The following is a 27,006-nucleotide window of genomic DNA, read 5'->3' as shown; positions in this document are numbered from 1 at the left end:
AAATATCGTGTGTATTATGGCATCCAAAGAGTTCAATTTTGATCTGATCTGACCAGACTTTATTCTCCCTGTATTTCACAGGCTTCTCTAAATGTTGAGCCAACTTTAAACGCATTTCAACATGATGTTTGTTCAGGATAAAGCAAACAATAGTTACATAAGATCCATTAATAAACATGTAAATTACATACAAAGCATAATTCTGATACAAACAACAGTATATCGAGTGTACATGTTAATTTACAAATGATAATATCCACATAAGAAAAATCAGAATATATAATATTGCAAAGAGAACTAAAGTGTCACTGTACCTAGGGTACTAAGTCATGGAGCAAGAGCACAAATTTCAAGTTCAAAAATTGCCCGGAAAAGAATGGTCTGACCTTTTCATACAGGTGTTTCTACTGATAAGTGCACCTTTTCTTTTGGCCACACAGGTATTTACACTATAGTATTGTCTCTTATTGTTCAGAAAAAGTATCCTATTTTCATATTCATTGTTACCGTATTTTTCGGACTATAAGACACACTTTTTTCCCCCCAAATGTTGGGGGAAAGTGAAGGGTGCGTCTTATAGTCTGAATGTAGGGCTGCGGGGAATGAGGGTGCTGCGGTGGAGCGGGTCATTGGCGGCATGAGTAGGCCGTGACCACGTGGGCTCGCTCATTTCATATGCATGAATCCTCCCGCCCATCATCTCTCAGCGCTAAAGCCAGTGCTGAGAGGTGGGAAGGATGACGGGCGGGGGGTGCGTGCATAGTAAAGAGCCGGCCCGTGTGATCACCCCTGTCAACTACAGCCTGGAGTGATCATGTGTGGCTATATTCACTGCCCCCCGCACATCATCATCAGCGCGGGGCGCAGTGAATAAGTATGGTATACTCACCGGTCACTGTTCCCTGCAGCATCACGATGTCCTCCTGTCTGCTGGCCCTCTGATGTGTGTGGAGATTGCGCACAGCGATGACGTCATCCCTGTGCGCACCGCTAGTCTCAACACACACTAGCGGGCAATCTGATAGGAGGACATCGCGATGCTGCAGGGAACGGTGACCGGCTCCACACAGGTCAGCGGCGCTGCTGCTGGCACTGACAGGAGGACGAGTGATGCAGCTGGAGTGAGGAAAGGTGAGTATAAACCTTTATTTTTTTCTGTGCCACAGGATACAGGCCATATAGCAGGATTGGGGTATATAGCAGGATGGGTGTATATAGCAGGATGGGTGTATATAGCAGGATGGGGGTATATTGCAGGACGGGGGTATAAAGCAGGATGGGGTATAAAGCAGGATGGGGTATAAAGCAGGATGGGGGGTATATAGCAGGATGGGGGTATATAGCAGGATGGGGGTATATAGCAGGATGGGGTTTTTATCAGGATGGGGGTATATAGCAGGATGGGGGTATATAGCAGGATGGGAATTTTTACCAGAATGGTGGTATATAGCAGGATGGGGTTATATAGCAGGATGGGGTTTTTATCAGGATGGGGGTATATAGCAGGATGGGGTTATATAGCAGGATGGGGTTTTTATCAGGATGGGGGTATATAGCAGGATGGGGTTATATAGCAGGATGAGGTATTTATCAGGATGGGGTATATAGCAGGATGGGGGCTATACTAGGATGGGGGTATATAGCAGTACAGGGGGATTTATCAGGATGGGGTATATAGCAGGATGGGGGCTATACTAGGATGGGGGTATATAGCAGTACAGGGGGATTTATCAGGATGGGGTATATAGCAGGATGGGGGCTATACTAGGATGGGGGTATATAGCAGTACAGGGGGATTTATCAGGATGGCAGTATATAGCAGGATGGGGACTATACTAGGATGATTGACATATATACAAGGATGGAGATCATATACAAGGCAGGAGGATCATTACCAGGATGGGGTACCTTAGTAGAGAATTTGGGGACATTACCCCCATAACAGTGTCAGCAGCAGATCCTCGCCCCATAACAGTGTGTCATGACCACATTTTCTTGCTTAAAATTTTATTTTCCTCCTCTAAAACCAGGGTGCGTCTTATGGTCCAAAAAATACGGTATGTTCTTTTCATCTTTCTTATGTTTTTTGAATTTCCTTTTCTTTTTCCCTCTTATTATTCTTTTTATAAGCTTATTTTTTTTCCTCTTTTTTTCTTTTTCTCTCTTCTTTTTTCCCTAAGTTCCTCTCCCTTACTCCATAACCCTTTTGTCTGTACATTCTCTAAGGTTGACAATTACCATTGATGATTATTTACCATTATGCAGTGATAATCTCTCCTTTTCCTTCTGCATTACAGCTCGCTCTTTTCCGGGCAATTTTTGAACTTGACATTTGTACCCTAGGTACAGTGACACTGTAGTTCTCTTTACCATATTATATATTCCGATTTTTCTTATGTGGATATTATCTATTGTAAATTAACATGTACACTTGATATACTGTTTGTATCAGAATTATGCTTTGTATGTAATTTACATGTTTATTAATGGATCTTATGTAACTATTGTTTGCTTTATCCAGATCTATTTTGAGAAAGGCTTTATAAGAAAATTGAAGTTCTTTTTTCTATGAATAAATTTAATTTTGAGCACAGTACATCTTTCTTGTTTATTTGTGCGCCAGAGCTATTCTTGTATAATTTGTTTTTTTCTCGGAGCACCCGCATTGATAGTGAGCAAGATTAATCAGTACGGTTAACCTTGTTTTATTAAACGATTTGTACTGCCTATAATGTGATGGCAAAATCCCATGCTGACGATAGAGGTGTACCGCTCTCCCCAAGTACCTTATTTATGGCCCCCCACTTAAAACGAAAGGGTTAAGCTGCCCACCTCAGGAAGCGCAAGAAATCAGTGGGGAATAACAGGAGGGGCCGGGAGGAAGGAATGGGCTTCCCAGCTCCACTTCCCATCACACACTCTGTAGACGCACGTGTGCCATACACACAAGTGCACATGCACTTTCTATATATACACACCTCCATATAGTACTGAGCACACACGCAGGGAGGACACTTCCTTTACGGTAATTAGGTTGAATGACATACCAGAAGGAAATATCAGCTGCTACGTAGTCCTGTTTGGTATTTAAGAAGTGATCACGTATCCTACAACCTATATCTAAACCCATGTTAAGGAATTTGATAGGAAAAGGTTGTTCGTTCGTTTTTCTCCATATTACTAATGCCGCGTAGTTTAGGTAATGGGGTGAGAAGACATTTTAAGCCATTACCAAATAGTAAATGCATTAGAGCGGATACAAATACAAACTGCATATGGAGGAAGGTGTGGACGCTGGGCTGTGATGGCTCCGCACCCCTTCACCAGAGATATCCAGTGCTTGGCCACCACTTTGGGGGGTGTGTGTGACACTTAAGCGGGCTTTACACGCTGCGACATCGCTACCAATATATTGTCGGGGTCACGTCGGTAGTGACGCACATCCGGCGCCGGTAGCGACATCGCAACATCGCAGCGTGTGACGCAAATGAGCGACTATCATCGAGCGCAAATACGTGCGATATCATAGCTCGTTGTCACGTCGCTCATTTCCATAATATCGCTGCAGCGACGGTACGATGTTGTTTGTCGCTCTAGCCGCATCACACATCGCTGTATGTAATGCCGCTGGAACGACAAACATCTCCTTACCTACCTCCACCGGAAAAGGAGGAAGGAAGGAGGTGGCCGGGAGGTCCGGCTGCTCATCTCCTCCCCTCCTTTTCTATTGGGTGACGGTGCTGTGACGTCGCTGTGACGCTGAACGAACCGCCCCCTTAGAAAGGAGGCGGATTGCCGGTCACAGCGACATCGCAGAGCAGGTAAGTGCGTGTGACGCTGCGGCAGCGATCAACACATATCGGCCGTACGACGGAGGCGGGTGCTATCGCGCTCGGCATCGCTATAATCGGCTAGCGCTGTCGCAGCGTGTAAAACCTGCTTTACTGTAGTCTTCAGAGTTGTGTCCATCACCCCACAGCCAGTTGCCATCTTGGATGGTTTAGTTAAACACAGGACACCAGAGAGCACTTAGCAAAACAATTGTAAACCTTTATTTACCTCCCCTTCAAGACAGACATGAACAATTTTATCCAGTTCCGCTGCCGCTGTTTGTAGGGGTACTTTTTCTGGCCTATCCCGCTGCCTCAGACCTAGTCTTCCAGCTGCCGGGCCTAAACCTCCGTTTCCTCCCTGTTCTTCTTTCCATGGCTACACATGGTCCACTCACTGCCTCGGATGGCTTCCAGCCCCTCATCTTCCCTAGGTCCATCCTGAGGAGCTCTCTCCTGGGCACGTCCTGAGGTGAGCTGTAGGTTCCAGACCCTTGGAGAATACCTCCGGGTTCCCTAACGGACCCAAGTTACAAATCACCATCCACACTCCAAGAACCCCACTGCAGAACTGATCTGTCTTTCCTGTCTCTACAACCAACCCCCTTCACCATTTGTCACTCCTCCCACTTTTGCTTTCAGTATCCAGAAAGCACCCGATGCCGCTACAGTTAATTATTCGTTATACAGTACAATTACTATAAAATGCACATTAGTCAGTACACTACAGTATACAGTAAAACGATTAAACTCTCGACCACTAGGTGGCGCCGACCGCTGCAGTGCTCTGGCTCTTCTACATCACCAGCCCACGTTCTCCTGCAGCTGCGCTTCAATATTCACCTTTTAAAAAACAACCATATTACAGTACATTCAGTATAAAATACATCAGATATCATGTAAATGCCGTAAACGTGTGTGTGTGGGGGGGTAAGCTGACTATTCCCTACACATATATGCATTAGACCTGAAGAGGCTAATGAATTTTCAAAGTCCATACATTTCAGAATGGCTGTATAATCTTTTATGAAGATCTGATTGGTCTAATGTACTTAGATCATCAAATTCAAAATGACTGTATAATCCTTTCTAAAAGTATGTGTCGGTATTCACCAACCTAGATTGGCAGCTCCTCAGTGTCCCTCCTTCCTATTGAGATCTCACACTGCTTAGTACAAGCTGCAGCTCTCAGTCAGGCTGGATGGATAGAGACTGACTAATACCTGGACTCGAGCTACACTGAACACAAATATAAACGCAACAGTTTTTTGGTTTTTGCTCCTATGTTTCATAAGCTGACCTTAAAGGCGCACCTGTGCAATAATCTGTCTAATCAGCATCTTGATATGACACACCTGTGAGGTGGATGGATTATCTCATTAAAGGAGAAGCGCTCACTAAGACTGGAGTCACACTTGCGAGTGCCTCGCATGTATCTCGCGCGAATTTCGCGGTGCATCACCCATCACGGACTCACTCTCTGCTCACAACTGACCCGATCCTGTGAGCAGAGTGTGAGTCCGTGATGGGTGATGCACCGCGAAAGTCGTGCGAGATACACGCGAAGCACTCGCAAGTGTCACTCCAGCCTTAGTGAGCGCTTCTCCTTTAATGACATAATCCATCCACCTCACAGGTGTGTCATATCAAGATGCTGATTAGACAGCATGATTATTGCACAGGTGCGCCTTTAAGGTCAGCTCATGAAACACCGGCCTAACACTATTTAGACAAATTTATGAGCAATTTTTGAGAAATAAAGACCTTTTGTGTACATAGGAAAAGTCTTCGATCTTTGAGTTCAGCTCATGAAAAATGGGAGCGAAACCAATAGTGTTGCGTTTATTTTTGTTCAGTGTATTTCACTTTATAGCTCATTTTAATGTTCATTTTAATATAAGGATTAAGCATTGCGCACAGTCTTATTTTTTTTTCCCTAAGCGGTTTCCACCCGCGAGCCGCCTGAAAAAGCGCCACAAGGACTGAACATAATGCACATATTCTGTCTTATGCCACTTTTTCTTTTTTTTATATATATACAGTTTCGGGGCTTGGAAACCCTTCAGTGGTTATATGAATTAACGTGTTTATTATTCACAGTATAGAGAGAAAGACGTCGGCTGCAAATATGATCCTCTACTCATTTTCATATCCCCACAGCGAAACTCTTGCAAATTCAATATTTCTAATTTTTTTTTTTTTTAGGTGGTTAAATTGTGGCCCAGTTGAAAGACGTAATCGGCACTTTGAGAAGGGTGAGTGCCGGAGACTTTAAATATTTCACATAATAGGATTTTATTGTTGACCCTGATCTAATAATTTTGATGGTCAAGAATAATTATTTTTTTTTTTTTAATGCTTACAAAAGTCTTTATGCTCTCAGTACTTTATATTTATTAGACAAGTGGCATCACTTTCCATTTTGCATACTAAGGAGTATGCAGTCAAAATCAAAATTAACTAGTTCATTTTGTATCATGGCAAGTGATTTTAAAGGGAACGTGTCACCAGGTTTTTCCCCTATAAGCTGCGGCCACCACCAGTGAGCCCTTATATACAGCATTCTAGAATACTGTTTATATGAGCCTAAGCCGATCTGTATAACGTAAAAAAGACCTTTATAATACTCACCTAGGGGGCGGTCTGGTCCAATGGGTGTTGCTGGTCTCAGTCCGTCGCCTCCTCTACCTAGTGTGAGGAAATTTCAAAGACCGCCCTCACATGCGCACTACAATACTTTGATCTGCCCTCAGCAGGGCAGATTAAAGTGTGCATGAGCAGAAGCACAATGGTGGCCTCCGTGTGGATCATGTAGGACGCATCATCCATATGGGGCTTGGAAGGAGGATGGTGATCTCACTAGGTGAAGGAGGCTCTGGACCAAGAGCAGCGACAACCATCGGACTGGACCGCCCCCTAGGTGAGTATAAAAAAGTCTTTTTTTTTACGTTCTACAGAGCAACCTGGGCTCTTATATACAGTATTCTGGAATCCTGTATATAAGGGCTCACTGGTGGTGGCAGCAGTTTATAAAAGACAAATCTGGTGACAGGTTCCCTTTAACACTAGAAGTCCCAGAGAGGGGTCATTTAACATTTCTACCTTTGGAACCCAGAGACGGGTGGAATGACCTGAAGGATTTTAGCTAACTTCCTATAATCACCGTCTTTTGTTCTGTAATTAAAGCCTGCTTTACATGGTACGACCAATTGTGCGATTTGACAATCGATCGTACCCGCCCCCGTCCTTTTTGCGTCACGGGCAAATCACTGCCCGTGTCGCACAAAGTCAGTAACCCCCGTCACACATACTTACCTCTCGTGCGACCTCGCTGTGGGCGGCGAACGTCCACTTCCTGGAGTGGGAGGGACGTTCGGCGTCACAGCGACGTCACACGGCCGCCGGCCAATAGAAGCGGAGGGGCGGAGATGAGCAGGATGTAAACATCCCGCCCACCTCCTTCCTTCCACATAGAGCCGGCGGCGGCCGCGGGAGGCAGGTGAGCTGATCATCGTTCCCGTGGTGTCACACGGAGCGGCGTGTGCTACCACGGAAACGATGGTCAACTAAATTCAACGATATTATGGAACCTAACGAGCAGTACCAGACTCACGATTTGTGAGCGATACTGCGTCGCTAGGAGGTGTCACACAGGCCGGCATCGCCAGCGATGCCGGATGTGCGTCACAAAAACCGTGACCCCGACGATCTATCGCACGATAGATTGTCTGGTGTAAAGCAGCCTTAAGACCATTACTGTCGCACCACAGGAGGTTGTTGTTTTCCATTGAGTTTAGCCATTTAGTTTCTAGTTAGTTCTATTCAGTTTATTGTATGTCATTTGACCCTCTTTCGGAACTTCAGGGGGGAGCTCGAAATTTCTGGGACTTCTAGTGTTAATACTTTGTAGAGCTTCTTTGGCTGTTATGACTTGCTGCTAACATTATGCATAGACACACAATTCCTGAGAAATCCTTGTCCATTCCTCATTAAGGAATGGCCTACAGGTCCCTAATATATTTTTGGGTTGTCAAGAGAAGTCCAATAAGTTAAGATTATGGGTCATTACCTTGGACAAATGTAATGTGGTAGCCATGGATGAGGTTCTTAGAGGTTCTGATTTCTCCATGCCCTACCACACTACATTAAAATGGGAGTCCTGGCTAGGTGGGCATGTGTTGTGGTAGTTACCTATGCGATACGCATATTCATACTGCATTGTGCTTTTGAACTGGGAAGGCCAGGACCAGATGGCATACAGATGAATGAAGAAGAACATAGTCCAAAAATACAATTGTCACTGAACTTTATCTTGATATTATCTGATGTACAGTACAGTTGGCTGTACTGTATATAGTTTCTAGTTGCAATGCTTGACTTAAGTCTCACTTGTATTAAGCAGACACAGGCACTTCTGGGTGACATATAAGGACATTCCTGTTTCTTAACACTTCTTCAAACTCACGACAATCCAGCCAATAATTCTGGAAGACCTTGTCTTCCCACGTGAGGGTTGCACGGGTGGAGTTGTACTGCTACAGCCATTCACAGCTACTCTGTTACCAATTGAGTTGCGAGGCCACCCCTAGAGAGAACACGTCGGTACGACTCCTCACTGCTAGTAAAATAGTCCATTCTTGGAGGGTCATAGACCCTTGGCCATAATGCACCTTTGGCTCCCCATAGGGGAACTTGTGTCCCAATATAGCGACCATCACTTTTCACAATTGAGTTCCTTTTCACCATAGTCAGCTGTTCACTTGCGTTCTTTTGATACAAGTCATTCTCGTTTTTTCGTTTTTTCCCCTCATTAAATGGTTCTTCTACTTCCCCCTTTATTTCTCTCCATACCATTTAATTGGCCTCCCTGACCTGGGTTCCGGTCTATCAAATGTTCCAGTCTATTAAATATTGCAGTCTAGTACGTATGTCGGCTCGTTTCCTCAGTCCTTAGGACATGTCTGATGTCTTCCCCTGCACACACACATCTGAATCTAACGATCAGGACTTAGGTCTTGCACCACTGAGCTCTGGGTTCAAACTGTAAACTCCCAGGTAACAGCTCCCCTGTCTGCCCAGATAATGCAAAGCACAAGGACAGTTGGTTCCAATATTGGTATAACCATATAAATAAGCCACCAGGTTTTAGAATTCTGTACTGGTCAGCAATAATGCAAAACTAGACTTTACAGGCCTATAGATCAGCAATATGTCTGGAGGAGGAAGAATGAAGTTTTTGAAAAAAGCACCCTACCTACAGTGAAGCGTGGCAGCAGTGCTCTTGAGTGAAGCACGTCAGAGGGGGCTTGGCGATTCCCTCAAGTGAAGCGTGGTGGAGGTTCTTCGCGATGCACTTGACTGAAACGTGGCGGGGGTGGGGTGCTTGGTGATGCCCTTGAGTGAAGTGCGGCAAGGGTGGTCAGTGGGGCTTGGCGATACCCTCGAGTGAAGTGTGGCGGTGGCGCTCGGCGATTCCCTCGTGAAGCGCGGCGGTGGGGGGGGTCTCAGCGATTCCCTTGAGGGAAGTGTGGCGACGGGGGGGAGCTTGGCGATTCCCTTGAGTGAAATGCTGCGGTGGGCTCGGTGATGCCTTCAAGTGAAACTATGCGTGGGGGGAAATCGGCAATGCCCTCGATTGAAGCGTGGCCGGAGGAGCACTTAGCGATGCCTTTGAGTGAAGTGCGGCGGGGAAGTTTGGCGATACCCTCGAGTGAAGTGTGGCAATGGGGTTCAACGATTCCCTTGAGTGAAGCGCGGCGGCGGGGGGGGGGGCTCGGCAATGCCCTCGAGGGAAGTGCAGTGGAGGGAGTTTGGCGATGCCCTCGAGTGAACCCTAACCCTCCCCCCGCGCTTCATACACACCGTTGGTCCATGTGAGAAATTGGATCAGTTTGCCTTCTCTTGAGGATCACATGGGGGGGAGGGGAAACTATTCTGTGACATTGTACTTGAACACCTGAATCCACATCCATCTAGTGAGTGGACGTCGTCAATGTGCTGGGGTTCCCATACGATTGTAATGCTGCCACCAGGGGGAGCCAGAGCTCTGCAGCAGAAGACACTACACAGAGCAATGACAACCAGGAAGTAAATACACAGCGTTCTCATACACTACCTCAAAGCACAGCTGAGAAGCAGAGCTGCAGAGCATGCAAGGAATAGTCAGGCAGGCTGGGTCAAACACCGTACGGACAGAAGCAGGACCGGAGGAATGAGCAAAAGCGGAGTCAAAGTCAGGCCAAGGTCAGTACTGGAGGAAGCAACCGAGTGGGGAAATAGGAGAGGGGACAGAGGACAGGAGGGATGACCAGGGGACGGAACACAGACAAGGGCACGGGGGCACAGGAACAGACAGATCAGGATATCACTCACAGGACCAGCAATCACAGGCAAAGCAGAGCTAACCTTATAGCCGGCGGTGGTTCACTGGAAACGCCAGCTTTTAAGGCATCCAGGTTCTGGAAGTGAGGCTCGAGAGAAGGCTCCACCCCCTAGCCATGTGGACGGGGAGGCGAATCATGACACAATAAGGCACAAAGCTGTTGACATCATCACACTTATTATAGATGGCTGTCGGCTAAAAGCTGCCATCCAAAGCCAACCCCTAAACCTATTCCTTTTGGTTTGGTGTCCTATGAGGGATGAAACCAATTGCACCTCTACATGATTCTTACTTTCCCACGGAAAGAAAAGATTGGACCAGTGGAATTTAATTTTCTCATTTAAAACATCTCAAACAGTGACCTTATCTGCTGTGGGTGTGTTAAGGTGAACTCTTAATCAGAGATCACTAGTTGCCTACTGCCTGGCCTAATTGGTGTGGATCGAGTGCATGCTTGAAAAATGAGATCAGACACAGTCGGATATTCATCTTTCCTCGACAGAAGTCAGCCCGGACTCTCCTTTATTTCAACTGAAGCATGCCCTGATATAACCTTGGAAAGGGGCATGGTCAGCCCCACAGTGAGCATACTTGGATGTGTCCATTGGTCAGTGGGTTGAACAATGTGTTAGTCCATGAGCTGATTGGTGGGAGTCATTGTAGGCGGGTCTATGATGTCATCGGATGGATCCATGGTGATGGTGATGGGAGGGACATCATCTGGTGGATCCATGCTGATGGTAGGGTCTGTGATGTTATCGGGGGCCATCTTGGCTTCCTCTGAAGACTGACTGGCTTATGTATAGAGAATTGATTTCATTGAACACACTTCTCACAGTGCTCTATGTCCAGAGGTTAATTAAATATTTCATCTTATGGCTCTCCTCAACAGGTGCTCTTATAGTCTGTAAAACACTATTGGCTGATGAGTGACAGTTTATGATTGGTTGACTCGAAAACCAAAATGACGTTTAAATACATCTTGGACCTGATGGGGCTAGCTAGTGCACTTACTTTGAAAAACCATGGAAAATGGCTGTATAATAATGTAAGCATTTTGAGCCTTGGTTGAATTCATACAATGTTCATTTTACCATAAGCATTAGAATTTTTCAAAACGTAGGATACAGGCATTCTGACATTGATTATCAAAGTAAGGTCACCAGTCTCATCAGGTCTTGGAGTTCTTGGTAATATTGTGTGCAGTTTGTACGGTGAAATCCCGTGGCAGATTGGCGAGTCACTGGTAACATTGTCGTTAAGAGTCATTAATGCTTGGAGGACTTGTACAGATGAAATGCCACCAAGCTCAATAGGGTTATCCAATGGAAAAAGACTGTAAAGGTGAGGGGAGGACGTTTCTCATCTTTTGGGGTGGTATAACCCACTACTGAGGAATCGAGGATTAACACTCTCAGGTCGGGAGATCCCACCATTATAGAATGAGTGCTAGGAGGATAGGAGTGGTTGTCTACCCTGCCGATGTAAGAGATGAGAAGTCAAGAGGACATTGATGGAATTTGACCAAGTGGTTTATTCTCTGACTTTTGAAGTTGGACCAACTTCATCAGAACCACAGGGGTTAAATTCCATCAACGTCCTCTTGGTTTCTCATTTCACATCGACAGTTTAGATCACCATCTCTATCCGCCAATACTCTGAATGGTACAGCCATCATCGCGCATACTTGGGCATGCTAGCTTTACGGGGAATCTGTTGGCACAGAAGACATTTTCTAAGCCAGTACAGTTGCTTTGTGCACCCTTGGTGTGGCCAAACCATTCAGTGGACCTACGCACCGACTTGTTTTTTTTTATCTATCTCTGCCCTTTTCTGGCTCTTTAAAGCCAGAGCTGTCAATCAAAGTATAGATAGAGGGAAAAGAAGTATGTGGGAAGGAGCACTTAAATGTTTGGCCACACCGAAGGTGCACCGAACGCCTGTGCTTGGTTTGAACAGTCATTCTGCCCTGACACATCTTCTAAAGATGTTTCCTGTTAAAATGCAGTTTTTTTTTAAAGTACTACAGCTTACTCAAGCATTTTTTCTTTTTATTTCATCGATGGAGGGGTGCTTTAAATCAAAGTCTCCTGATTCCTGTCTTATACTCGCCTGCTTCCATCCTAATCTTTTTTCAGCTTTGATCCAGTCGGTCTCCTTTCATTTGTGACCTGCTGGCAGCTCTTTTGTTTCATGGAGTGCGCCGGAGGTAACAAATCAATATAAGTCTATGAGAGCCTTGTTCTGGCTCTCAGACTTCCATCCGAAGTCTGTCCCAAGATGGCACCATGGGATTGGAGAGATGCTGAAAAAGGATGAAAATGCTATAGGGTGAGTATAAAACTAGGGGCAGGTTTTTTTTTTTAAAGCACCACTCCAGTGGTAGCCCACTTTCCCACACCCATGCCCCACCCCAGCACCAATCCAGTGGTAACCCACCCCAGCACCACTCCAGGGGTAACCCACCCTCCCACACCCATATCCCACCCCAGCACCAATCCAGTGGTAAACCACCCCAATCACATCCAGGGCTTTTATAGCCTACTGCTGAGTTCACTGATAGTAACGTAGAAATCCCTGTGGACAGAGGGACCTCTGCTGACGTCATGCCCATGTGACCAGAGGGGGCAGGGCATTTGCCAACATAGCTGATACCAGGAAGATACATTATTCTTTTAAGTCCACGTGGGCATGGAGTTGATTATAATAGAAGCGGGGGTCTGGGGGTGAGAGCTCCAGACGGGAAGGGGGGGGTGTGTGTGTGCATGATTGCATGATTAGAGTGGTCAGGAGGAAACATCACTAGGCCAAGCAACCAAGCTGGCCATGCCCAAGGTCCTTTTACCCACTGGGATTTAGCCACAACCGTCCACTGATTCCTTATTAACTCGTCCTTCCCTGAACAGCCTCCCTCCAGGAAACCACTGGCTGGAGTTTCATTCCCAGGCAATTCTTCTTTCCTAGGTGATTCTTTCCTCGGCCAGCAGAGGGCAGTGTCCTATTACTAACTTACTAGGTTGGTGTGACTGGACAGGCTGTTGTGTCCACCTTCTTACAGAGCAATACTTGGAAAACATTTTATTAGCAGTAATTAAATTATTCACAAGTCAATCCCCTTAAGAACAAACTAGGTCATACAGCCACCCAGTAACAAGACGGGCTCCTTTGCTTTCTATAGGCACTTTGGCCATTTTGTCGGTTTGTTGCCTTCTTCCTTTTGGCCGGTGCATCAGTCTGATTTCGGGAGGGCTGAGCGCTAGAACAATTAAGATATGAGAACATCAGAAGCATTTTCTCTGTTGCCGCTAATGGAAGCATTTCTCCAAATCAATATGTTCTTTGGCAGGCAAAGCCATTTAATAAGCCCCTGCCTGTTATTTTTAGCTCCATTGGCCCTATTTTCTCTGCCTCCTCTAATTGAAAATGCTTCGATCGGTCAGGAGAAATCTGAGCACAGCGACTGCTGACAGCGCTGCAGTTTGATGGCATGCGATATACAATCATTGGCAGCTTCCGCTGACCTTGGAGAAAGCCGCATGTTGCCGTCTTAAGTAATATTTGTGAGGGACGGCGCTCGTCACATTCCTGTCAACTCTTCTATATTGTGACGGCTCTACATAAGTGAAAAGGCGGCTTGTCAGGACCGTGTTCTGTATACATCAACTGTTAAAGGTAACCTGTCTAACACTACCTAGCACAATGGATAGGGTAGTGTAAAACATTATGAAATATCCCTATTACTGCACCGTCTGCTGCGCTGTTTTGCTAAAATTTGGATTTTATTGATACATACATTAGGTTTGCAAATTCACTAGTTGTGCAATCTATGAATCCTCTTCACGTCGGCCTAATTCTTGATTCACAGTGTACAGTAAAGGAAATGTTATGCAGCAGAGCCTTCTGTATCTCCTGTCAATCAAGAAGCGAGGGCGGGACCAGAAGGGAGAGAAGAATAGGTGTCATAGACTTCCAGTGCTCTGATGGGGCCGCCAGTGCTCTGATGGGGCCGCCAGTGCTCTGATGGGGCCGCCAGTGCTCTGATGGGGCCGCCAGTGCTCTGATGGGGCCGCCAGTGCTCTGATGGGGCCGCCAGTGCTCTGATGGGGCCCGCCAGGTGCTCTGATGGGGCCTGCCAGGTGCTCTGATGGGGCCCGCCAGGTGCTCTGATGGGGCCCGCCAGGTGCTCTGATGGGGCCACCAGTGCTCTGATGGGGCCCGCCAGGTGCTCCAATGGCACCCGCCAGGTGCTCCAATGGGGCCCGCCAGTGCTCTGACAGGCCTGCCAGTGCTCAGATGGGGCCTGCCAGTGCTCGGATGGGGCCTGCCAGTGCTCGGATGGGGCCTACCAGTGCTCCGATGGGGCCTGCCAGTGCTCTGAGGGGCCGCCAGTGCTCTGATGGGGCCCGCCAGGTGCTCTGATGGGGCCCGCCAGGTGCTCTGATGGGGCCCGCCAGGTGCTCTGATGGGGCCACCAGTGCTCTGATGGGGCCCGCCAGGTGCTCCAATGGCGCCCGCCAGGTGCTCCAATGGGGCCCGCCAGTGCTCTGACAGGCCTGCCAGTGCTCGGATGGGGCCTGCCAGTGCTTCAATGGGGCCTGCCAGTGCTTGGATGGGGCCTGCCAGTGCTCCGGTGGGGCCTGCCAGTGCTCCGATGGGGCCCACCAGGCATACCTCCCAACCGTCCCGGATACAGCGGGACAGTCCCTCTTCTGAGCCTTTGATCCCGGGTCCCGCCCGTGAGGCTGTTTGTCACGGCTCCACCCACCCACTGTAGCCCCGCCTCGCTGTTTCTCCCTTCTACTATTCATTACAGAGCCGAGCGCGCACCTACTCCTGTGACTGCTGCTGAGGTATGAATCACCCCCTGCAGCAGAGCCCCCCCCCCCTGCACCAGAGCCGACCCCCCCAGTCCCGGAGCCTGCGTTTGTCTGCAGCTGTTCTCTGATTCCCCGTGTGCGGCTTCTCACTGCTGCAGACACGCGGGGAGTCAGGAAGCTGAGGAGACCGTGCAATCAGCACTTCTCTCTCCTGCAGATAGCAGTGACAATAACCTATGCAGAGTGACATCTGCAGGCTTCTATTACCGATCAGTGGTCTCCTGCCTGTGGAGCAGAGCTGCTGGGTCCTAGCTTCCCAACAACTTCAGCTCTGCTTTATCCTGGCTCCCCTACCAGTTAAAGGGAACATGTCAGCAGAAATTTCACAATAAAAATAAAAGATTCCCCTCTGCAGCTCCTGGGCTGCTTCTAGAAAGGTTCCTGTTGCTATTGTGCCCCCTTTGAGACCTACAAAAATACTTTATGAAGTCTTACCTTTTTGTATGCAAATGTGTTTTTATGGTCACGGGGGCGGGCTGTCTGGCGTCCGTTATTCCCCCTCCTGCCGCTTTACGCAGTCCCCCATTGCTCATTTACATACACAAGGACGCCTTCCTCATGTAACTGTCCTCCCGAAGTTTTGCGCATGTGAACGCTTTTTCAGGTGATTGCGCAGGCACGAGATTATGGGCGGCGCTGTGATTGTCATCAGCAGCGTTAACCAAGTACCCGCCCATAATCTCGTGCCCGCACTTTTCCCTCTGACTCCACCGTTATGCGCAAGTGCTGGCCATATGAACCATGTTACCTATTACTGCTTGCACGAGATTATGGGCGGGTACTTGGATGACTTTGCTGATGACAATCACAGCGCCGCCCATAATCTCGCGCCCATGATAATAGGTAACGTGGTTCATATGGCCAGTGCTTGCACATAACAGTGGAGGCAGAGTGAGAAGCGCGGGCACGAGATTATGGGCAGGTACTTGGATGACGCTGCTGATGACAATCACAGCGCCGCCCATAATCTCGCGCCTGCGCAATCACCTCAAAAGCGTTCACACTTTGCACAGTGCTTACTCCCGCGAGAGTGGCACTGGGCATGCACAAAACTTCAGGAGGACAGTTACATGAGGAAGGCGTCCTCATGTATGGAAATGAGCAATGGGGGACGGCGTACAACGGCAAGAGGGGGAATAACGGACGCCAGGCAGCCCGCCCCCGTGACCATAAAAACAGATTTGCATACAAAAAGGTAAGACTTCATAAAGTATTATTTTAGGTCTCAAAGGGGGCACAATAACAACAGGAACCTTTCCAGAATGCAGCCCAGGAGCTGCAGAGGGGAATCTTTTATTTTTTTTGCTAAATTTCTGGTGACAGGTTCCCTTTAAAGGGAACCTATCAGGTGCAATCTGCACTCAGAGCCAGGAGCAGTTCTGGGTGTATATTGCTAATCCCTCCCTAACTGTCCCTGTATACACTAGCATAGATAAAGGCATCTATAGAAAAAGTATTTTTAAAGAGCTTATATCTTATGCTAATTAGCGCGGGGACTAGTCCCAAGGGCTTTACTTCACTTGGCTAGTCGGCTCATATAGCGTGTTAGTACTCACACAGGGGCGTAATAACATGCTAACATGCTATGCGAGCCGACTAGCCAAGTGAAGTAACGCCCTTGTGACTAGTCCCCGCGCTCATTAGCATAAGATATAAGATCTTTAAAAATATTTGTTCTTGATCCCTTTATCTATGCTAGTGTATACAGGGACGGTTAGGCAGGGATTAGCAATATACACCCAGAACTGCTCCTGGCTCTGAGTGCATATTGCACCTGACAGGTTCACTTTAAAGGGAACCTGTCACCAGATTTGGGGCCTATAAGCTGCGGCCACCACCAGCGGGATCTTATGTACACATTCTAACATGCTGCATACCTCCCAACCGTCCCGGATACAGCGGGACTTTCACGCTTTACGTTGTTTGTCCCGTTGCCACGGGCGGGACGGCCGGCTCCCGGGCTCTGCCCACCCACTCTCTCTCCGCCTCCCTGCTTTTCCCTCCTACCATCCTAGTAGACGTGGCATAGAGAGGAGCGCTGCCTGTGCTGCTGCTGGTACAGTAAACTAATCTCCCCAGCGCTGATTTCCCTCCCTCCCCCCTCACCCCCTGCCGCCTGTCTGTGCGGGCGCCCCCCTGCCGCCTGTCTGTGCGGGCGCCCCCCTGCCGCCTGTCTGTGCGGGCGCCCCCCTGCCGCCTGTCTGTGCGGGCGCCCCCCTGCCGCCTGTCTGTGCGGGCGCCCCCCTGCCGCCTGTCTGTGCGGGCGCCCCCCCGCCACCTGTCTGTGCGGGCGCCCCCCCGCCACCTGTCTGTGCGGGCGCCCCCCTGCCGCCTGTCTGTGCGGGCGCCCCCCTGCCGCCTGTCTGTGCGGGCGCCCCCCTGCCGCCTGTCTGTGCGGGCGCCCCCCTGCCGCCTGTCTGTGCGGGCGCCCCCCTGCCGCCTGTCTGTGCGGGCGGCCCGCCGCCTCATTGTGCGGGCGGCCGGCCGCCTCTCTCTGCGGGCGGCTGGCCGCCTCTCTGTGCGGGCGGCCCGCCGCCTGTCTGTGAAGGCGGCCGGCCGCCTGTCTGTGAAGGCGACCGGCCGCCTCACTGTGGCTGCCTGCGTGTCCGTGCTGGAGGCCCGCCGGCTGCCTGCGTGTCCGTGCTGGAGGCCCGCCGGCTGCCTGCGTGTCCGTGCTGGAGGCCCGCTGGCTGCCTGCGTGTCCGTGCTGGAGGCCCGCCGGCTGCCTGCGTGTTTGTGCTGAATGGGTGTGGATGGGGAGTGGATATGGGCGTGACTGTGAAATGGGTGTGGTTAGGGGGCGTGGCCTAAAAATTTGCCGCGGCGCACTACGCGCCCCGCAAACTTTGTCCCTCTTTTCCTTCTTTAAAAGTTGGGAGGTATGCACCAGGTGCTGCGATGAGGTCCGCTGGGTGCTGCAATGGGTGCACAAATGTGTCTTACTTTTGGAAAATCTCCATATCTCATTGAAGGGCTCATTAGAGGGTTGGACAGTGATCTATAGAATAGCTACCTGGCCATGTGGTAATAAGGAGCCAGCTTCCCCTATCCTGAGAAGAGCTAATTTTCATCCTCTTTCCAGGAAGGATTGCCTGGCTTACAAGTCTCCCTCTGCCAGCGAGAAGTCTTCACAAGGAAAAAAATGTACTGTGTAGAGCAGCACCCCAATATCATGGGAACGGCGATCTTGATACTTGTTTGCTAATATTATATTACCTCTGGAGAGATGGCGTCCACTCTTCTATTGGATTCTCCCAACAAAAGCCCAAAGCACCCACAGTACATTGCATATGTCCACGTCTTCACCACTAGGCCCTTTGAGTTTCCATCTTACATTGTGGATTCTTCAAGTAACCCCTCTTCCGGCACCTAATAACCTGGGTTCTGACCGCATGTTTATAGTAAACCTTATCCCAAGTCTCATTTGATTCTCGGGTGCGGATTCCCATCCCTCTATACACTACATTTAGTAGGCTTTCTAATGTGGACTACACACTGAAAAGGAATGGGTATTTTTTTTTTCTACCAATTTTAACGTCCTTAGAATTTCCCATCATCTTACTGTAACATTTTTTCAGCATTCACAAGACAGAGGCGGAATACAAAGAGAGGATTGTCCGTTTTTTTTTTTCTACAATACATCAGGAATGTTAAACTTGTAGAAGCAAAATGTGATTGCCATAGGGAATTCAGTATCTGATTTTTAGTGAGAACCTTCTTTAACCCTTAAAATACAATAATGGCTTTAACCCTTGAAGCAGGAATTGGAGTTAAACACCCAGGTAAGGCTGGTTTCAGACTTTTTGGGTACGTGTGACATCCGTTTTTAACACGGATGTCACACGTACCTATGTTACCCTATTGTGTACTCACACGGACCGTGTGGCCCCACTATTTCACACGGAAATGTGTTTTTTTTCTCCGGCAGCACAGGTGTCACACGGACCGCACACTGATGTGATCCGTGTGACATCAGTGTGACACAGACCGGAGAAAACACGGGTTTTTAAATATAAATATTTTCTATACTTACCTGTATCCAGCGGTGCTGTTTCCGGCTCTGCTGCCTCCCGCTCCTGACCCCCGCTCATTATATTCATTAATTATTCACTGCAGTGAGCAGCTGAGAGCAGGGGCATCGTGGTGACAGCGCTGGAGACAGCACCGCCGAGGACAGCACCGCCGAGGACAGCATGGCTGGGGACATCGCTAGTGACAGGTGAGTATCCTGCCAGCATTGTGTGTGCAGGGACGTCCAGGACGTTATCGGATTTCCCAATGAACTCTGATGACCTCCTGATGATACCCCTGCGACAACTGCTCTACAGTGAGTGTCACGATGGTGACATCCAGGGGTTCATGAGAGTTCATTGGGAACTCCGATGACCTCCTGGATGTCACTGCACAAACTGCTGTATACTCACCTGTCACCGGCGATGTCCCCGGTGGTGCTGTTCTCAGCTGCGCTGTCCCCGCGATGCTCCGGCTTCCAAATCCTCGGGCAGTGAATAATCAATGAAACTGATGAGTGGGGGTTAGTAGCGGGAGGCAGCAGAGCCGGAGACAGCATCGCTGGATACAGGTAAATATAGGACATCTTTTCATTGCAAAGACAAGTGTTTTACCTGGTACGTGTCACACGTATGCAAACACGGATGTCACACGGATGTCACACGGATGTCACACGGATGTCACGGATGTCACACGTGTGACCATAACCATGCGTGTGACTGGTACCTGATTAAACACGGACGTCTGAAACCAGCCTAAGGTCAAGTCATGAGAAATCGAGCATAGAAGCCATATGCACATCATGCTGAAAGTGCACAGGGGCCACAGCGGTGCACATGGACTGCTGCTTTCAAGTGAACAGACATGCCCTCAGTGTACTTCTGCATCTTCTGAGCTCTTAAAAAAAAACAAACAAACTTTAGATCCTATAGATAGACCCATACCACCACTTATGTTCATGGAACAGGGGATCACAGGTTCCCTTTATGGGAAATGGTTAATCTATATATAAAATTGCCTTATTCTGTCTGTCTGTCTGTCTGTCTTGCTCCAAAATTGTGTCCTTACGGTGACACAAAGCTGATTGGCCGCTGGGCTCGCCATGGCCCCGCCCCCCCGCACTGATTGGCCACTCGCCTCGGCTCCGCCCCCCCCCACGGATTGGTCGCTCGCCTCGGCCTGGCCCCGCCCTCCGCATGGATTGGCCGCTCGCCCCGGCCCTCCGCACGCATCGCCAGACATAACCTTGCGCTGCTGGGATCGTGACGGAGCCGGTGTATGCTAGTAACCATTATACACATCGGGTAACTAAGGTCCCTTAGTTACCCGATGTGTATCATAGTTACCAGTGTACACCGGCTCCGTCACAATCCCAGCAGCGCCAGACATAACCTTGCGATGCTGGGATCTTGACGGAGCCGGTGAACGCTGGTAACCATTATACACATCGGGTAACTAAGATCCCTTAGTTACCCGATGTGTATCATAGTTACCAGTGTACACCGGCTCCGTCACGATCCCAGCAGCGCCAGACATACCCTTGCGATGCTGGGATCGTGACGGAGCCGGTGTACACTGGTAACTATGATACACATCGGGTAACTATCATAGTTACCAGTGTACACCGGCTCCGTCACGATCCCAGTAGCGCCAGACATACCCTTGCGATGCTGGGATCGTGACGGAGCCGGTGAACGCTGGTAACCATTATACACATCGGGTAAATAAGGTCCCTTAGTTACCCGATGTGTATCATAGTTACCAGCGTACACCGGCTCCCGGTACACATGTGCAGGGAGCCGGCATTATACTCCTCTCCCCCCAGGACTACTCCTCCTATTATAGTCCTCCTATTATACTCCTCTCTGAGTATAATAGGAGAACTATTATAGCATGGGGGATGGAGCACGATGGGGTGCACAGCATGGGGGATGTAGCACGATGGGGGGTGCGCAGCATGGGGGATGGAGAACGATGGGGAGTGCGCAGCATGGCGGATGGAGCACGATGGGGAGTGCGCAGCATGGCGGATGGAGCACGATGGGTAGTGCGCAGTATGGGGGATGGAGCACGATGGGGGGTGCGCAGCATCGGGGATGGAGCACGATGGGGAATGCGCAGCATAGGGGATGGAGCACGATGGGGGTGGGCAGCATGGGGGATGCAGCATGATGGGGGGTGCGCAGCATGGGGGATGGGGCACGATGGGGGGTGCGCAGCATGGGGGATAGCGCACGATGGGAGGTGCACACCTCCCCCCAACACACACACACACAACACACCACACACACAAACCGCGCAACACACACACACACAACGCTACAGACACACAGCGCTCCACAAACCACGCAACACATACAACACCGCTCTCACCCCCCGCCACACCCAGACAACACCCAGAACATGTACAGCCCCTACACAAACACTTGGTAACTACACACAACAACATCTATATATATATATATATATATATATATATATATATATATATATATATATATATCTATATATAACAAAAATCATACATTAACTACACAATACGTAAATTCTAGAATACCCGATGCGTAGAATCGGGCCACCTTCTAGTTTTATATAAAGCTTTATCAGTAGGTAGTATTGGATCAACTATATAAGTACCATGTTTCTCTGAAAATAAGACCGGGTCTTATATTTTTTACGCCAAAAGATGGACTAGGGCTTGTTTTAATGGGATGTCTTATTTTTTTTTACTCATGAACAGCAATCCACCATTATTCTTGAACAAAAAATTCAACATTTTATTCAAATATTCATATTGTATTCTAGAACATTAAGATATCTCTCTAAACCCTGTGTGTAACGTGTTTTTGTGTATTTCTGTCTGTGTGTGTCTGTGTGTAATGTGTGTTTTTGTGTATTTCTGTCTGTGTGTCTATATGTGTCTATGTGTGTGTGTCTGTGTGTATCTGTGTGTAACGTGTGTGTGTATTTCTGTCTGCCTCTCTCTGTCTGCCTGCCTCTCTGTCTGCCTTTCTCTGCCTGCCTGCCTCTCTGTCTGCCTGCCTCTCTGTCTGCCTGCCTCTCTGTCTGCCTTTCTCTGCCTGCCTGCCTCTCTGTCTGCCTGCCTCTCTGTCTGCCTGCCTCTCTGTCTGCCTTTCTCTGCCTGCCTCTCTGTCTGCCTGCCTCTCTGTCTGCCTGCCTGCCTCTCTGTCTGCCTGCCTGCCTCTCTGTCTGCCTGCCTCTCTGTCTGTCTGCCTCTCTGTCTGCCTGCCTCTCTGTCTGCCTCTCTCTGCCTGCCTGCCTCTCTGTCTGCCTGCCTCTCTGTCTGCCTGCCTCTCTGTCTGCCTGCCTCTCTGTGTCTGTCTCTCTGTCTGCGTACCTCTCTGCCTGCCTCTCTGTCTGCCTGCCTCTGTCTGCCTGCCTCTCTGTCTGCCTGCCTCTCTCTGATGCCTCTCTCTGTCTGCCTCTCTCTGCCTGCCTCTCTGTCTGCCTCTCTGTCTGCCTCTCTGTCTGCCTCTCTGTCTGCCTCTCTCTGTCTGCCTCTGTCTGCCTCTCTCTGTCTGTGTCTGCCTGTGCGTCCCTGTTCGTGCGTCCCTGTCCGTGCGTCCCTGTCCGTGCGTCCCTGTCCGTGCGTCCCTGTCCGTGCGTCCCTGTCCGTGCATCCCTGTGTGTCTTTCTGTCTATCTTCACACACACGCGCGCCTGTCTCCTCTCCAGCTTTAGACTCCTGCAATTAAGAGACCTTTGGTCACATGACGTCATGCGACAAAGGTCCTTGAGCAGTGTTATCATCAGGATATAAATGCTGGGGTTCCTAGGAGAGTGCTGGCCCTGTGAAATTGCCCAGTTTGCTCTCCCTAATGCCAGTCGTAGATACCAGCCTGTCTCTTGTTCAGTTCGTTTAGACTCCTACAATTAAGAGACCTTTGCTCATCAAAGGTCCTTAAACAATCTTAACCCTCACCTGGTGAGGTGGGATTTTTATCACGCAGCTGGTGATGTGCCTCAATGTTTAGAAATCTCTAATTTTTACAGAACATGCAAAGATCTTGTTTGTTTTAAACGTTTTCTTATTGGCGATTGATTACACATCAGTATAACAAATTTTTAAATGATCTCTCCAGGAATGGAGACAAACTCTAGCGCAGCGCCACCTATTGGAAGCAGCGATCCTAAAAGTCAAAAGTGGAATTTTTAACAATCCTTTGCATATGATTTAGGATTTTATGCCAGATCAGAATCCCAATTTGCAGACACGGTGTTTCTGGGAGCTTGCCCTTCGTCAGTGCAAAGTATGGGGTGTCTGATCTTTTGACACCCACAAGTATCGGAAAATGTAATAAATTGATGATTCATATCAGCATTTTCCAATGAATGCCTGCTGAACAACATTTCCCTGGGGTGTTACAAACCCCACCTCACCAGTTGAGGGTTAACCTCGGAATACAACAAAACCTTTGTTGTAGCTGCCTTCTTTGATAGTTTTTGTAAGAAAATGACCTTTTTTGATAGGGTTAAGCATTGGTCTATGGAGACTGCATTGCAGAATGTCTGGATAGTTTAGATTGTGAAGTTATATAGATGAGGACAATAGACAACACAAGGTTTATCTTGTGTCCTAAAACTGTGTACCTCCACAAGTCCAAATAAAAAATGCATCATTTTAATTAACCATGAAATCTACAGTTATCTTGAGTGTAATGGATCTCTCTTTATAGAGGAAGCCATATAATATTAGTCCTAATTATAGTAGGTAGACTCTGGAAAATTGAACTGTAGACAGCTTTGACAGATTCAAAAAATAAATAAATAAAAAATATATAAATTAAATTATATATTTTGCAAGTGTTCAATATCTCTGCAGCACAACCAGGGGGTGCACGGTGGCTCAGTGGCTAGCACTGCAGTCTTGCAGCGCTGGGGTCCTGGGTTCAAATCCCACCAAGGACACCATCTGCAAGGAGTTTGTATGTTCTCCCCGTGTTTGCGTGGGTTTCCTCCGGGTACTCCGGTTTCCTCCCACATTCCAAAGACATACAGATAGGGACTCTAGATTGTGAGCCCCAATGGGGACAGTGTTGCCAATGTATGTAAAGTGCTATGGAATTAATAGCGCTATATAAATTAATAAAATTATATTATATTATTATTATATAAATAAAGTGCATATATATATATATATATATATATATATATATAAAATGTATATATGCAGTACAGACCAAAAGTTTGGACACACCTTCTCATTCAAAGAGTTTTCTTTATTTTCTTGACTCTGAAAATTGTAGATTCACATTGAAGGCATCAAAACTATGTATGAAAACATGTGGAATGAAATACTTAACTAAAAAGGGTGAAACAACTGAAAATATGTCTTATAGTCTAGGTTCTTCAAAGTAGCCACCTTTTGCTTTGATTACTGCTTTGCACACTCTTGGCATTCTCTTGATGAGCTTCAAGAGGTAGTCACCGGAAATGGTTTTCCAACAGTCTTGAAGGAGTTTCCAGAGATGCTTAGCACTTTTTGGCCCTTTTGCCTTTACTCTGTGGTCCAGCTCACCCCAAACCATCTCGATTGGGTTCAGGTCTGGTGACTGTGGAGGCCAGGTCATCTGGCGTAGCACCCCATCACTCTCCTTCTTAGTCAAATAGCCCTTACACAGCCTGGAGGTGTGTTTGGGGTCATTGTCCTGTTGAGAAATAAATGATGGTTCAACTAAACGCAAACCGGATGGAATAGCACGCCGCTGTACGATGCTGTGGTAGCCATGCTGGGTCTGTATGCCTTCAATTTTCAATAAATCCCCAACAGTGTCAGCAGCAAAGCCCCCCCCACACCATCACACCTCCTCCTTCATGCTTCACAGTGGGAACCAGTCATGTAGAGTCCATCCGTTCACCTTTTCTACAAAGACACGGCGGTTGAATCCAAAGATCTCAAATTTGGACTCATCAGACCAAAGCACAGATTTCCACTGGTCTAATGTCCATTCCTTGTGTTCTTTAGCCCAAACAAGTCTCTTCTGCTTGTTGCCTGTCCTTAGCAGTGGTTTCCTAGCAGCTATTTACCATGAAGGCTGCTGCACAAAGACTCCTCTAAACAGTTGTTCTAGAGATGAGAAGGTGTGTCCAAACTTTTGGTCTGTACTGTGTGTGTGTGTGTGTGTGTGTGTGTGTGTGTGTGTGTATGTATATATATATATATATATATATATATATAAAATGTATGTACAGTATATATAGTCATCCGATCAATTATTCGTTTGTGATGTCACCTCTTTTTACTATTTGTACAGTAGGCTAATGTGCAATTAACTAAAATAAAACCTTTCTGGAAAGTCGAGGGTATTCCCACCGAGGGGAGGAAATAGATATAGGTGCAGTTGTCCATTAATCTTTAGTTATTACTCGTGTACAGTGTAATTGCATTCCTATAACGAATCCTCCTGTGTTTATTAGAACCTAAACGCACTTAAAAAAAAAATGAATCCTATGTGATTTATAAATTCATATATATATATATATATATATATATATATATATATATATATATATATATATTAAGGATTACAAATGAGGAATGTAAAAGCCATGAAAAAGAAAATGTTTGGTCAATGCTTGGAACATTTATATTTTTGTTTATAAACACTTATTTACATGTTTTTGTATATTTTGCTGCAGGGGCTTCTAGACCATGACCGAGTACAAGCTGGTGGTGGTGGGAGCGGGAGGCGTCGGGAAAAGTGCCTTAACCATTCAACTTATACAGAACCACTTTGTTGACGAGTATGACCCGACTATTGAGGTAAGTCTCCAAAATGTGTATTTTTCTTATCACTACTCATTTTTGTTCTAACCAATTTAACAGAAACCAAAGTAATAAGAATAATTTTTATTGTGAATACTTAAAACAAGAGGGAATCATAACAGCATGGTACACAAGATGGCAGCGCTAATCGACAGGAGAAGATGTGGGGAATCACCAAATGAAAACAGGTGTATAAGAAATTATACAAAGCCAGATATAGATCCCAATATAATAGTACCCAAAGCAACTATAAGTGGCTATAATATAAATGAATGGATGTGCTGATAACAAAACAGAGTAAAAGAGGTGAAACTAACCTGTTGACATCTCCTCCTGCCCAATGCACGTTTCGGCAAAAGCCTTTCTCGGGGGGCCCCCTGACGAATTCTTCTGCCGAAACGTGCGTTGGGTAGCGTGTGGCACCATTCCAACAGGAGGAGATGTCAACAGGTTAGTTTCACCTCTTTTACTCTGTTGTTTTGTTTTTGATTCCTATTACTTTGGTTTCTGGTTCTTTTTCTCTCAAGTTTTTGGTTGAAAATTGGTGGGTCATTTTTGTTCTACCAGCCTTCATCTTGTTATGAGAATCTGTCACCAGATTTTTGCATTGGAATCTGAGAGCAGCATGATATAGGGGCAGAGAGCCTGATTCCAGCAATGTGTAACTTACTAGACTTTTTTTGTTCAGATTTTATAAAATTCCTGTTTTTTGTTTTTGTTTTTCTCTCCTGTAAATGTATCAGTGGTCAGAATGCTGCGCTTCTTATAATCCCGCCAACACTACAGATTGGCAGCTTGACTACAACATACACTGGATGCTGCCAATTAGTGGTGTGGGCGGGGTTATACAGATTATTGTGACTGGCTTGCATGCGACACCTAGTCCAGCAGTGATAATCTTCTGCTAATAAAACATTGATTGTATGGAAGCGACAGCAAACTGCTGAGCAAGTGACACATCACTGGAATTACTCTCGGCCCATACATCATGGTGCTCTCAAACAGTGAAAGCTGTTGACAGATTTCCCTTTGCAACTTTTTGTTATGTAATCTGAGAACAATAATGTAGGGGCTGAGACTCTGACTCCAGTGAATTGTCAATTATTAGGCTATATTTTG

General features: G+C 47.5%; 1 protein-coding gene across 2 annotated transcripts in view; it reads left to right on the top strand.

Annotated features, from left to right (window-relative positions):
• Nucleotides 1-27,006, top strand: part of HRAS (HRas proto-oncogene, GTPase) — a 99,274-nt gene that overhangs the window by 28,078 nt on the left and 44,190 nt on the right. Inside the window, exons 2-3 of one of the 2 annotated variants that reach the window (XM_075326841.1) lie at nt 6,036-6,085; nt 25,761-25,884. In XM_075326841.1, the coding sequence (XP_075182956.1) occupies nt 25,774-25,884 (111 nt within the window). In that variant the 5' untranslated portion in view covers nt 6,036-6,085; nt 25,761-25,773. The remainder of the gene's footprint in view (nt 1-6,035; nt 6,086-25,760; nt 25,885-27,006) is intronic. The other variant, XM_075326842.1, reaches the window with a different exon arrangement.

This window comes from Anomaloglossus baeobatrachus, chromosome 10 (genome assembly GCF_048569485.1).
Source record: "Anomaloglossus baeobatrachus isolate aAnoBae1 chromosome 10, aAnoBae1.hap1, whole genome shotgun sequence".
In the NCBI taxonomy this organism is placed as follows: domain Eukaryota; kingdom Metazoa; phylum Chordata; class Amphibia; order Anura; family Aromobatidae; genus Anomaloglossus; species Anomaloglossus baeobatrachus.
The sequence above is the reverse complement of the archived record's forward strand: the minus strand, read 5'-3'. Positions and strand labels throughout refer to the sequence as shown.